This window comes from Triticum aestivum, chromosome 2B (genome assembly GCF_018294505.1).
Source record: "Triticum aestivum cultivar Chinese Spring chromosome 2B, IWGSC CS RefSeq v2.1, whole genome shotgun sequence".
Classification (NCBI taxonomy): Eukaryota; Viridiplantae; Streptophyta; class Magnoliopsida; order Poales; family Poaceae; genus Triticum; species Triticum aestivum.
Genome location: NC_057798.1, coordinates 715938581 through 715951016, shown reverse-complemented (window position 1 = coordinate 715951016; position 12436 = coordinate 715938581). Strand labels below are relative to the sequence as shown.

Genomic DNA, 12436 nt, shown 5'->3' with positions numbered 1-12436 from the left:
CAGCTCTCTTGGTAAGCTAAATTTCACCCCTTGTTTGCTCTCTCTGTTCCCCTCTGTTCTACTTCTCTTGTTCTGAAATTTGTTTTCCAATTGGACAGCATGGGTTCATCGAATGGCATGACGGGCCAACAACACCATTTATCCGTGATTTGTTGGGAGATCATCAGGACAAAGTGTGGATGCTTGAGGCTGCTGTTGCTAGTCAATCCAGTGAGAGAGAAGTTGCTGCATTCATTGAGGAATTGGAGAAGAAGACTGAAGTAATTTCAGAAATTAGTGATAGGTGTGACAGGAAAGATGTGATTCAGATGTATAAATGTGCAGTTTATGGTTTGATGATCTTTGTGGCTGGTTTAGTCGCATGGTTTAATCGCTGTGTATCTGAATCATATTGGAATGAATTTAGAAAACTCAAATGAGTTGTGTATGTCTGAATTTCTCAGTTTTGACAGCTAAAGTTTTCACCTTTTGATACTTTCTACAGCAAAATTTTCCAGTTTTTGACTGGATGTGAGTGTACAATACAAATACAGTACACAGACATTTTTTTGACTGCAAGAAGAAACTACATGGACATACTTTAAGAGGAACAAGCACATTTACACCGATCAATTAGCAGTACCAGCACAGTACACTCAACACCAAATTTCAAAGTGGTCATTTGACAGTAACAGTGACCATTTTGCAGCAAACATGCAGTACATTCAGGATCATTTGACAATAACACTAAACTTAAACAAATATTGCTCGTTTGGCAGTAACACGAAATGCACTTAGGGATCACAAGCATCAGGCGATATTAAACATAAATAGTGGTCATTTATTAGTACCGGAAGGACCATGTTCACATCATAAAACTAGAGTTGATATTAAAACTACAATCATAAGCAGTACTTCATACTGACACTTCCATACAAGCACTAGTTCATTCTGACACTTTCCAAAATAACCACATCATCAAGGAACTCTAGTAATTCCCACTAGCAGTGAAATATGGCATGAATCCTGTCCCTTCTCTAGCTCCTCTCCCTCTTCCAGATCCTGTCCCTCTTCCAACTCCTTTCCCACTCCCTCCAGCAGAAGCGGATGAACTTCTAGTCACTCTGGGTGGTCTGAAGGTAGATGCAGCAGCTTGAGAGCTTGATCCTGCAGCTTGAAAGCTTGATCCAGCAGCTTGAGAGCTTGGTACAGCTGAAGCTCTAGCTGCTGCAGCCCTGCTTATCAACTCCCTGCCAGGCAACAAAAAATGGAACTTCATGCTTTCCTTCACTGTCATATGATCTCCTAAAAAGCCTTTCAGCTCTGGCAGAGAGAGCTTGTCCCGCTCAATATCTGACATTCCAATATCTCCACCCACATAATCAAGCGATGGAGCAATCCGTATGAACTCTCCCCCAAAGTGGAATCTGACAGTCAACACTTCTGCTGGATCCATGTTTTCAGCGACAAAATCCTACATTACAGCAAATACATAAACATAATTGAACTAGAACTAGAAACAAAACCATCTGACCTTAGCGAAAATTAAACCCCAAAAAAATCCAGCTTGAACACCTGTAGAACCCTAAACCTAGCGCCCGCAAGAGTGTCAAATTTCCCCCAAAAAAGCAGCGACTGGACGCTCGGGAAGAACATCGTGTACCTGCTCTTGTTCTGCAGGAGTGCTAGTCGGAGGTGGCTACGATCATCCGCTGTTCGCCATCGCCGCCGCGGAGGAGAAGTCGATGCGTCAGGGGAGAAGGGAGATGATGGGGCGAACAGAACAGCGAACAGGCGAGATGGTTCGGTTCAGCCAGTTATCCCCGTGCCTGAACCAGTTGGACCCACGATCAACAAGAGCTGAGTCAGCAATCCCAATCGCACGTCAGCGAATCCCTGTTTGGGAACGAGCTTAAGGGTGCAAAGAACTGGGATTAGAGAGGTGGGGGTGCCGATTTCTGGGATTTAAAGGTTGGGGTTCGAATTCGCCGGGTCGAACGAAGACAAGGTTTAAAACAGACTTCTCCCCTGTAGGCTCTCTCATCTCTCGTTTTCTCTCTCACACCGATGCATCCCATCTCTCTTTCTCCCCTTTCTTCTCCAACACACCAGACACCACAAATCCTGCAATGCATCACTGACTCATGACCACGCGCCGCTGTTGCGAGCTATACTAGCACCACCGCCGCGAGCTGTCTGCTGTGCACCACCACCGCGAGTTGTCCAGTCGCGCACCACGCCGGAGTTGCTCCAGTTGTACCAAGGGAATGCATGGCGGCACCCGCTGCCGCACACCACGCCGGAGTTGCTGGAACCCGCCTCGACGGGAGCTGCAATGGGCAGCAATTTTTGCTACAACTGGGTCTTTGTTTTGTTGGAATCAGTGATTTTTTTGCTCGGATTTGTAACTGGGGGTGTTTTTTGTTGGATCCAGCTTCAATTTTTGTTGCCACCGTCAATGATTTTTTCTACTACCGTTCTTTTTAATTTTTGCTGCCTCATGTCTTTGACTTTTTTGCTGAAACCAATTCCAAATTTTTGCTACCATCGTTCTTTGTTTTTGCTACCATCGTATTTAATTTTTGTTACCATCATGTGGTTTTGATTTTTTTTTGTTTTATCCATCTTTTTGCTGAACCAGCGAATTATTTTACTGGGACCAGCGAATTATTCTGCTGGAACCAGCTTTATCCATAGCACAACGCCGGCGGCTTCTTTTTCTCCCTTATGTGAGATGTGTCAGGGGAGCTACGAAATTGCAAAACTGGACCGGCGCACCATTTTGCTGGAGTCAGCCTCCAATTTTGCTGGAACCGACGATTCGTTTTGCTGCATGGGGGGAGGCAGACATAGGCGGGGCAGGAGCGATGCAACCATCGAGCCCAGCGAGTTGCGGAGGCGAGCGGCGACTGCGAGCCGACAAGTGGTGCCATGGAGCTAGAGGCAGGAGGCCGCGGAGGCAAAGACAAGCAAGCACGGGATGTGCACGATTGGCCTCGTTCGCGAGAAAAAAGAGACATGTGCGAGGCAAATCGTGTGGTCTAATCGGGTGGCTGCGCGTTTGGGCCGGTCGACCGGCGCCTAATACTCGTCTTTTTTTAGGGGTGGAAAGAATGGGAGGCCTTGGCCCAAGTGTTTACGGGCCGAAAGCCCGTGATGGTCGAAGGGTGGGCGGCCCATATAGAGCGCTCCTGATGCTCTGAGCAAAGTTCTTCTCCAAACTGTCTAAAAAAAGGTTCTTCCCCAACCCCCCGTCAGTTCCTCGACCAAGTCCTCGCCGGCCTCATTGAACCAGATTCTCTTTGTGCTCATGTACTAAAGGGCGAAGTACTTTCCAACATCTTCCATCCTTGAGGCCGAAAGTAAACCTGATATTTCTTATACTTGGAGACGTATACTTAGAGGGGTTGAGGTACTATAAAAAAGTGCTCATTTACAGATTTGGTGATGGGTCTAATGTAAACATATGGCAGGATCCTTGACTCGCAAGAGACGGGTCGCGTCGGCCATGTACTCTGAGGGGACAGTGCATTCTCACGAAAGTCTTGAAATTAATCGATCGTACTACCATGATGTGGGATGAGACGTTGGTCAGGGATATTTTCTGGGAGGAGGATGCTCAGATTATTTTGGCAACACCCATCCGGGAAGACTTTGAGGACTTTTATGCCTGGCACTATGATAGGAAGGGGTTGTTCTCAGTCAAGTCAGCGTACCAGCTATACATTGCGGAGAGGGATGGTGAGCCAGTTTCCTCTTCTACCAATGATCAAGGTGAGTTCCAGTGGAATGAAATTCGAGCAATTTGAACATCCTCACCTCTTAATAGATCTGAGCCGTTGATCTCATTGATTAATGGTGTGATTAACTATACCTTCTTACCTCACATGTAAAAAGAGGGGGTCAGACGGAGCATGTTAAAATTTGCCATGAAATTCGGAGTACCCCTGTCAGCCTAAAGTTAAGCAGTTCATGTGGAGATTTACTCATAATAGTCTGCCGCTGAAAGTGAATATTAGTCGTTAGGGGAATGAATTGTGAGAAACTTTGTGTGTGTTGCCGGAGATTAAACGAAGATGGTGCGCATCTATTTTTGAAATGTAAAGAGGTGAAGCAGCTTTAGCGGCAGCTAGATCTGGAGGACGTGAGGCTGCAGATGTGTGTGTGTTGATAATGCAAAGTCTCCATTCGCAAAAGAAATTAAAAATAATGCAAAGTCTGTTGTGCATGTGTTGAGAAATAGGAGTATTGAAGAACCAAAGAAAGTGCTCGTTGCATGCATGTTGTGGAAGTGGTGGCATAGGAGGAATAAAATAAATGCTGGGGAGAAAGCGATCCCAATTGGGATTAGGGCTGCTCAAGTGCGTCAGGCTGCGTGGGATTGACAGGCTTAAAATTAATACTGATGGGGCTTTCAACGCACAGACTACTAGCGGTGGATGGGGGTTTGTCTTTCGTGATGCGACTGGTGCAGTCAGAGGATTGTAAGAGCATCTCCAGCTGTTGGCTTCTCAAGAGGGGCTAAAAATCGCCCCCTGGGGACGCACCGGCGCTAACCCGCGCGCTGGGGGCGTAATGTCCCCCAGTCACGGCGCCCATGTTATTTTGAAAAATCTAAACACGGCATAATAATGGCCAAATTTATTGCAAACTTTGGCGAGTTCGTTCAAACTTAAACATATTTTACAAAAAAAAAAGAAAAAAAAAACTACTAGGGGCCGCCACTCGCCATCTCCATTGCCGCTCCTCGCCGTTCGCCTCGCCGCTCCCCGCCGCCCGCCGCCGGCCTCACAGTTCTACACGCCGAGGAGGCTGTAGAACCGCGTGTAGTCGCCGCCGTCGTCGTCGTCGTCGCCGCCTCCGCCGCCGCCGTCCCTACTGCATCCCTCCCCCGGTTGGCGCGTCGGGTTGGACGGTCCGGGGGCGGCCTCCTCGTCGTCACTGTCGAGGATGACGACGCCGTGCTCGTCCTCGCGCCCGCGCTTGCGAGCTTCGATATCCTCTAGGGCCCGGCGCTGCCGGACCATCTCGTCGCGGAGGTAGTCGTCCCGCGCCCACTGCAGGGCGTCCTCGCCGGAGAAGCCGCGCCGGGCTATCTCCTCGTACTTCGGGGGGAGGCTGGGCTCCGGCTTGGGCTCGACGAGGACGAAGTGGCTGGTTGGGGGGTGGAGTCGCCGATGCGGACGCCGGAGGAGCTGCGGGTGCACGCGCTGACCGGCGTGTCCTGGGGCTCCGGCTTGACAAGGCGGAGGCAGGGAGAGCCCGACGAGCGGCCGGACAAGGAGGAGGATGCGCCGGGCCGCTCCGTACGCCTCGGCGTCCAGGAGCTCCCACGACGGCGTGAGAAGGTCGGGGGAGCGGGGTACTCGAGGCACGGCGTGTTGCCGCCCTCGATGTACTCGAGGACGGCCTCCAACATGCGGCCGGGTACGCCCCACCACCGGCGCCGGCCCTCGGAGTTGAGCCTGCCGGAGGGCACTACACCGTTCGTCGCCTCGAGCTGCTCGGCGTGTCGGCGGCGGAAATAGGGCTTCCAGAGCGGGCTGTCGGGGGTGTACCGCGGGCCTTTCCTCGCCGCTCGCGGCAGGGACGCGCGAATGCACGCGATCTCCGCACGCCGCGCCGCCTCGGTGGGCGGTGGTGGCACCGGCACGCCGCCGGCGCTGATCCTCCACGACCCGGGCACCCGCATGTCCGGCGGGGCCGGGTACTCGGCCTCGAAGAGGAGGCGAGCCTCGTCCTCGTGCAGATGGCGGCGGCCGAAACCATTCGCCGCCGCGCCGTCGCCTAGGAAGCGCTCGGCCATCCTTCTAAGCTGGAGACGGCGAGAGGAGGAAAAGGAAGAAGTGGGCGCGTCGGCGGTGTAGTGTGTGTGTATCTCCGGCGCGCTCGTTCTCGGCTTATATAGGCGGAAGCGCCGCGCGGTAGGCTGGCCGGCGCGTTACGCGTGGCGGGAGACGTGGCGGCCGAGGGGACGCCCATCGCCCGGACTTCACTGCGCCGCCCGTGAGGCATCAATGGAGGCTGACCGGCGCGGCAGCGCGCGCAGCTTTGGCATTGATTCGTCGCGGGAAACGAGGCGATGAGGACGACGAAGCGGCGAGAAGGAAGTCGAGTTGCTGACGCGGCTGGCCCACGGCGCTTTCATGCCATAAAAGATTCGCCCGGCCCCCGAGCGACCCCCAGCGCGCCGGGTTCGGGTTGGTTCCGCCGGCGCCAATTTCGGCCCGAGCCGGCGAAAAATTGGCCCCTGGGGGCGCGACTGGGCCGATTTTTTGGCGCCAACGACCGAAAAAACGCATGGGGGGCCTTGTTGGGGGCGCGGCTGGAGATGCTCTAAGGATGGCCAGAGTGGGGATAACATCAGGGGCGGCGGTAGGGGTATTTTTGGGTCTTCATGTGAATACTCATAATTTTTACAAAACAATGTTGATTTTGACAAAAAAGTGACAATTTTCAAAAAACAACAAAGATTTTGGCAAAATGAATACACAAAAATACCCGATTGCAAATTCCTGTAGCCGCCACAGGATAACATAACTGGTAAAATGCACTTGGGACTCGCAAACATGCTTATGTGGCACACAATTAAAGAAGAGAGAGAATTAGAGTAATATAGATAGATACCGTATCATGTTAAATGCTATGCTACTTTGTGTCATGCATGACAATAAATATAGTCATCTATAATACTACTTTATAATATATGCACTATAAAAATAGTATCATATACTAGTATCATATGTATGATACTAATATATGATACTCCCCACTATAAGTAGCTCGTGCTATGGCTTCTCGTGGAGCTAGCTCTTAATTTGGAGTCCGTACCAGTCGATGTACATGTCTTGGTGGCCAGTCGATGTACATGTCTTGGTGGCCAGTGATTTCGCTGAGCCAGTAGCCTAATATGGAATCAGGTGTTCCATTTCAAAAAAAAAAAAATCCACGCCAACTGCCGTGATCATACCTCCTCCTCTACCTCTTCGGCAGATCAATCTGAGAGCGAATGGAGAAGACACACAGTAGCTCAGATTCCAATCGACCATGGCGTCCAGGCCCGGCAGCGGGACGAAGGCGGCGGCGGAAGAAACAGTGACATCATAGAGTCCCCCCTCCTCCCGGCTCCCGTGTCGTCCTCCTCGAACGACCCGGGGGCGACTAGGGTTTCCCTCCGGCGCCGCCACCCCCTCCAGCCTCTCCTCCCCTTGCCGCCACCTGAGGGACGCCAGGCAAGCCTCGGTGGCCGCCGATGAAGGTGGTGGCGAGGCCTCTCGTCGCTTCGCTCCCCTCGCGAAGGGTCCCAGACTCGAGGGCGGCAGCCTCAGCCGGCGAGGCGGCGCAGCCTCCGCGCTAGGCGGCGCTCACGAGATGTGGTGGCCGGCCTCCTCGGCTGCTCGGGCAGCGCGGAGCCGGCGGGTGGTGGTCGTGGCGCGGTCTCTTCCCCTCCAGATCTGAAGGTCAGGTCTTTTTGTTTCTCCTCCTCTGCTCACTCTCCTCCCCTCCGGCTGTATCCTCCCGGCAGCTTTGGCTGCTAGTTCCGGTGCTGGCATGGTGTTGGTGGCATAGATCGAGTCCGGGGGAAACCCTTGGCCGGTTCTCTGACCACGGCGGCGACGGCGCATGCATCGCCTTTCTTCTTCGAGGCGCCGCTGAGGACTCCTCTATCCATCCCTTGTCCAAGATCCCGGGTGAAAGCCCAAAACTTGTCTCGGGTTGGGCGGCGGCGGCGCCTTGCGCGTCGTTCCCTTCTTGGAGGCGCCACCTTAGGTTGTCTGGTTCTTCGGGTGGGTGGCGCCGAGGTACGAGAGCGCACGACGGCTTCGAGTCCAAGCAGAGGCTTGTTCCAAGCTTCGGCCCTGGGTCTTTGCAGCTTTCTTCTTCGACGATCCTCCCAGCGGCTTTCCTTCTGCTCTCGGTTGGCCAAGGAAGGTGGTAGTGCAGCTAGTGGGTGTGCCTACGGCTCGGCGAGGACCGTGAGCTATGTCTGCTCTGGGTCTGGGCCGACACCTTCTCAAGCTCTCGGGTGAGCACCCAACGACCCGACAGTCCGGCGCCTTCGAGCCTAGGCGAGAGGAAAGGATTCCTCTTCGGCGTTGGAAGACAGGTGTTCGTGGTCCCAATCCAAAGTTACGGCTGCTCTCGGTGCTTGCGGGCCAATGTCTAATCCCCGAGGCTTCCCTGTTCCCCTGTTCTTGGTGCCGCTGTGCAGCGGGCTTCTACATTACTTGCATGTTTTCATGATTTTCTTTGTGTGTAGTAGTGTGCGTTGTGTTATAAGTTGTTCTATCAGCTCCTTGTATATTTCGGTCGCTCATGTTTGGTGGCTTTGTGTAATCTTGGTCGGTTGATGGCTTTGTTAATTCAAAGTCAGGCTCTTCTAGAGCATTCGTTCTAAAAAAAAAGGCGGCGGCGGAAGGAGTTCGCCGTGGTTGAGGGAGCAGCAGGACCCTCCATCGGACGCACGCGTCCAAGCCGTGAGTTTTCCCCTGTCGCACTCTCATTTCCAATGTCAAATCCCCCCGATGGAGACTTCGAAACTCAACACCTAGCAACGAATTTTTCCTTGCGCAGACACATACTACTCGTCACGTAGTTCAAGACTTCAAAAGTCAAATCTCGTCGAGGACTTGTTCACGCAGACACATACGAGTACTACTCTTGCTTGCATTGTCCAATTTTGACTTGGCCGGAAGAAAAATCCCCAACTACAAGTCCACTCCCTGCAACAGCCAGCCCAATTGTTCTCAAGAACTATGTAGTAGTTTCCTTCTTCCCAGGAAGATGAAGCAGGCCGGCACGCCGTGCATTCCAGTTTTGATCCTCCTATTCTTCTTCAGTCCATTCTGCAGATCCGATGACCGGCTGTCGTCTGCAAAGCCGCTCTCCCCCGGCGACACTATCGTCTCCAAGGGCGGGGACTTCGCGCTCGGCTTCTTCTCCCCGGACAACTCCAACGCGAGCCTGTACCTTGGCATATGGTACCACAACATGGCCGGCCGCACCGTCGTATGGACCGCCAACCGCGACGATCCAATCGCCGCCGCTTCATCTCCAACGCTCGCCATCACCAACAGTTCTGACCTGGTGTTGTCGGACTCCCAAGGTCACACTCCTTGGGCCGTGAAGAGCGACATCAAGGGCAGCATGGGAGTTACTGCGGTGCTTCTTGACACGGGGAATTTCGTCGTCCAGTCACCAAATGACACGTCCATTTGGCAGAGCTTTGATCACCCTACCGACACACTCCTCCCAGGTAGGACCATGTTGAGCAAGAAGGGCCATGTGGTGTGGCGCATTATTGCTTCTAAGGGCCTCAATGACCTGTCAACTGGAGTCTTCTCTATGAGCCTTGATCCTAGCTCAGACCTTCAGTTTTTCATTTGGAACGGGACTAGGCCCTGTCGCCGCCGCATCTTCAACGGTGAGATGGCGGTTGGCACACTGTACCAGAATACTGTCTTGTATGAAGCTATTATCAGGACACGGGATGGGTTCTATTATGATTTTAGAGTTTCTGGTGCCTCACAGTATGCACATCTTAGGCTCGACTACATGGGTGTGTTGACTCTGAGCTTGAACAACCGCTCGTCATGGAGAACCACCACCGCACCCCCAGCTAGCTGCAACGTCTACGCTTCATGTGGCCCGTTCGGCTATTGTGACTACACGGCGGCTGTCCCAACATGTAGTTGCCTCGATGGGTTTGAGCCCTCTGGTCCTAACTTCTCAAGCGGATGTAGAAGAATCGAAGATCTGAAATGCAGCAAGCAAAGTCATTTCGTGACCTTACCTAGGATGATGCTCCCCGACAAATTTTTACGTGTCCACAACAGAAGCTTTGGCGACTGCATGACTGAGTGCAGCAACAATTGCTTGTGTACAGCCTATGCTTATGCCAACTTTAGCACTAATGATGCTACGGCCGACCAGTCAAGGTGCTTGGTTTGGACAGGGGAGCTTATCGACACAGGAAAGTTTAGCGACTATGGCGAGAACCTGTACCTCCGGCTTGCCAACTCTCCTGGTATATGCACCAACTGCATTCTAGGCTTCTAGCCTTATGTTAGCATGTCATTTAATGTTATCAGATAAACACCAACATTTAAGCATACTAAATTTATGAAGTTAACAGTATATCAGTAGCGGACAAATACTTCTTTTGTGTCCAACTACTCTGGTGTAAGCGTATTGATAGATCTATGAATATTCTATACAAGCATAATGCAATATTAGATCCCTTTTTAGCATAAGCCCAGCAGTAATTCTAGAGGGTTATGTGTAGCAGTTTTATTCGGTCAATGGTTCACTCATGGCTGTAAATTAGCGATGTGCTAAACTTATACAGGATTCGTTTTGCAGTTCAAAAGCATAGCAAATTGGTAAAGATTGTACTCCCAACCTTGGCATGTGTGCTGCTACTTGCTTGCATAGCCCTTGTCAGCATATGCAAATACAAAGGTAGAATGAAAACCGACCCTTATTTTCAAAATTCTACTTCTTTTTACGAGTGTTAATAACAAAAGTATTAATCTTTAGCAGGCATACGGCAGAAGGGACCGACGCTAGGATACCTTAGCTCGTCCAGTGAAATGGGTGGTGAACATGTGGAGTTTCCATTTGTTAGCTTTGAAGATATTGCTGCTGCAACAGATAATTTTTCTGAATTTAACCAAATTGGAAGCGGAGGTTTTGGTAAAGTTTACAAGGTACTCCCTCCGTCCGGAAATACTTGTCATCAAAATAAATTAAAGGGGGTGTATCTAGATGTATATTAATTCTAGATACATCCCTTTTTATCCATTTTGATGACAACAAGTATTTTCGGACGGAGGGAGTAACATATATAAAGCCTTACCTCCACAGTTATAGTAGCACGTTCTCTGTTTTTGAAGAATACGAAGAATACTTTTATCTCTGGAAACGATTGCTTTCATTGTTTAACAGTTCAGGATATACAAAACATGTAGGGAATGTTGCAAGGTGACAAAGAAGTTGCTATCAAAAGGCTTAGTAAGGGCTCTTCCCAAGGGATAGAGGAGTTCAAAAATGAAATAATTCTGATTGCGAAATTGCAACACAGAAATCTTGTTAGACTTCTTGGTTGCTGTATTTATGGAGATGAGAGGTTACTCATCTATGAATACTTACCTAACAAAAGCTTGGACACATTCCTTTTTGGTATGTTCAGGCTTCTGATGCATATTACAAGTTTTTGATTAACCAAAAGAACATCACTCATTACTGATGATATATTTCATTTATTTTTCATCTTTGTAGACGATACAAGACAATATGTGCTTGATTGGTCCACACGCTTCAAAATAATTAAAGGGGTAGCGAGAGGACTTCTTTACCTCCACCAAGATTCAATATTAACTATAATTCACAGAGATCTCAAACCAAGCAACATATTGTTGGATTCTGAAATGACTCCCAAAATATCAGACTTCGGTATGGCAAAAATCTTTGGTGGAAACAAACAAGAGGCAAACACTACCCAGGTAGTTGGGACATAGTAAGTAATTCAATGCACTAGCTACGTCTCAAGGTTCTAATTTCTATTGTCTACTTTATCCCAAATTATGCACCTCTTTGAATTTTCTAAAACAGTGGTTACATGTCACCTGAATATGTGATGGGAGGTGCCTTTTCTGTAAAATCGGACACCTATAGCTTCGGTGTTCTTCTCTTGGAGATTGTAAGTGGCTTGAAGATCACCTCGCCGCAACTCGTAATGAATTTTGTCAGCCTTACAGCTTACGTAAGTATGTATAAATGCATAGAATCTCAATATATCAAACATAGTAACTTGATCATAAGTTGTTTCTATTGGCTTAGGCATGGAGACTGTGGGAAGATGAAAAAGCAACAGAACTAGTGCACTCTTCGGTTATTGAGAGTTGTTCACTTGATGAAGTTCTACGGTGTATCCATGTCGGGCTCCTGTGCGTTCAAGACTGTCCGAATGATAGGCCACTCATGGCATCAGTTACTTTTATGTTGGAGAATGAAAGTGCATTGCTCCCGGCACCAAAGCAGCCTGCATATTTTGCTGTACGAAGCTTTGAACCTGGAAAGACAAGGGAAAACATGGAAAATACTATGAATGTAGTGAGTATCACAACACTTGAGGGGCGTTAGATGGGAAGCTGTATACTTTATCAGAAGCTGATACTTTATGATGTACAAATATGTGGAGTGCAATTTTTTCAGTAGGTTGTTGTGTCGTAGTGAAAAAGCATTGGACAGCGCAGGGGCCACTACCACCAGAGGGATCTCACTGTCAAGGGCATAGAAAGAGCACCCAAGGAGGCCTTGGCCGTAAAGCTTAAAGGAAGTAGGTTTATGGCGGTTCTGATAGTCCACCATGAGGTGGCCATCTTCTCTGCATATGAGACAGAAAGGTGGATTGAAGCAGCGGGACTGGAAATGGTCGGGCTGGTGGCATGCAAAG

At 50.0% G+C, this 12436-nt stretch overlaps 1 protein-coding gene across 1 annotated transcript; it reads left to right on the top strand.

Moving 5' to 3' along the window:
* Positions 1-8763: 8763 nt before the first annotated feature.
* On the top strand, positions 8764-12123 carry LOC123042255 (G-type lectin S-receptor-like serine/threonine-protein kinase B120). The gene is made up of 7 exons (XM_044464743.1): positions 8764-10006; positions 10342-10440; positions 10522-10688; positions 10950-11160; positions 11260-11497; positions 11593-11743; positions 11821-12123. Exons 1-7 carry the CDS (start codon positions 8764-8766, stop codon positions 12121-12123), a joined length of 2412 nt encoding a protein of 803 aa, XP_044320678.1.
* Positions 12124-12436: the final 313 nt, after the last annotated feature.

What these genes read in the sequence shown, in the direction of transcription:
- LOC123042255 (XM_044464743.1), top strand. Translation starts at nt 8,764, where the DNA reads ATGAAGCAGGCCGGCACGCCGTGCATTCCAGTTTTGATCCTCCTATTC. An exon ending in CCGGCTTGCCAACTCTCCTG is followed by an intron (nt 10,007 to 10,341) that starts GTATATGCACCA and finishes TTCGTTTTGCAG; the next exon opens with TTCAAAAGCATAGCAAATTG. An exon ending in TTGTCAGCCTTACAGCTTAC is followed by an intron (nt 11,744 to 11,820) that starts GTAAGTATGTAT and finishes CTATTGGCTTAG; the next exon opens with GCATGGAGACTGTGGGAAGA.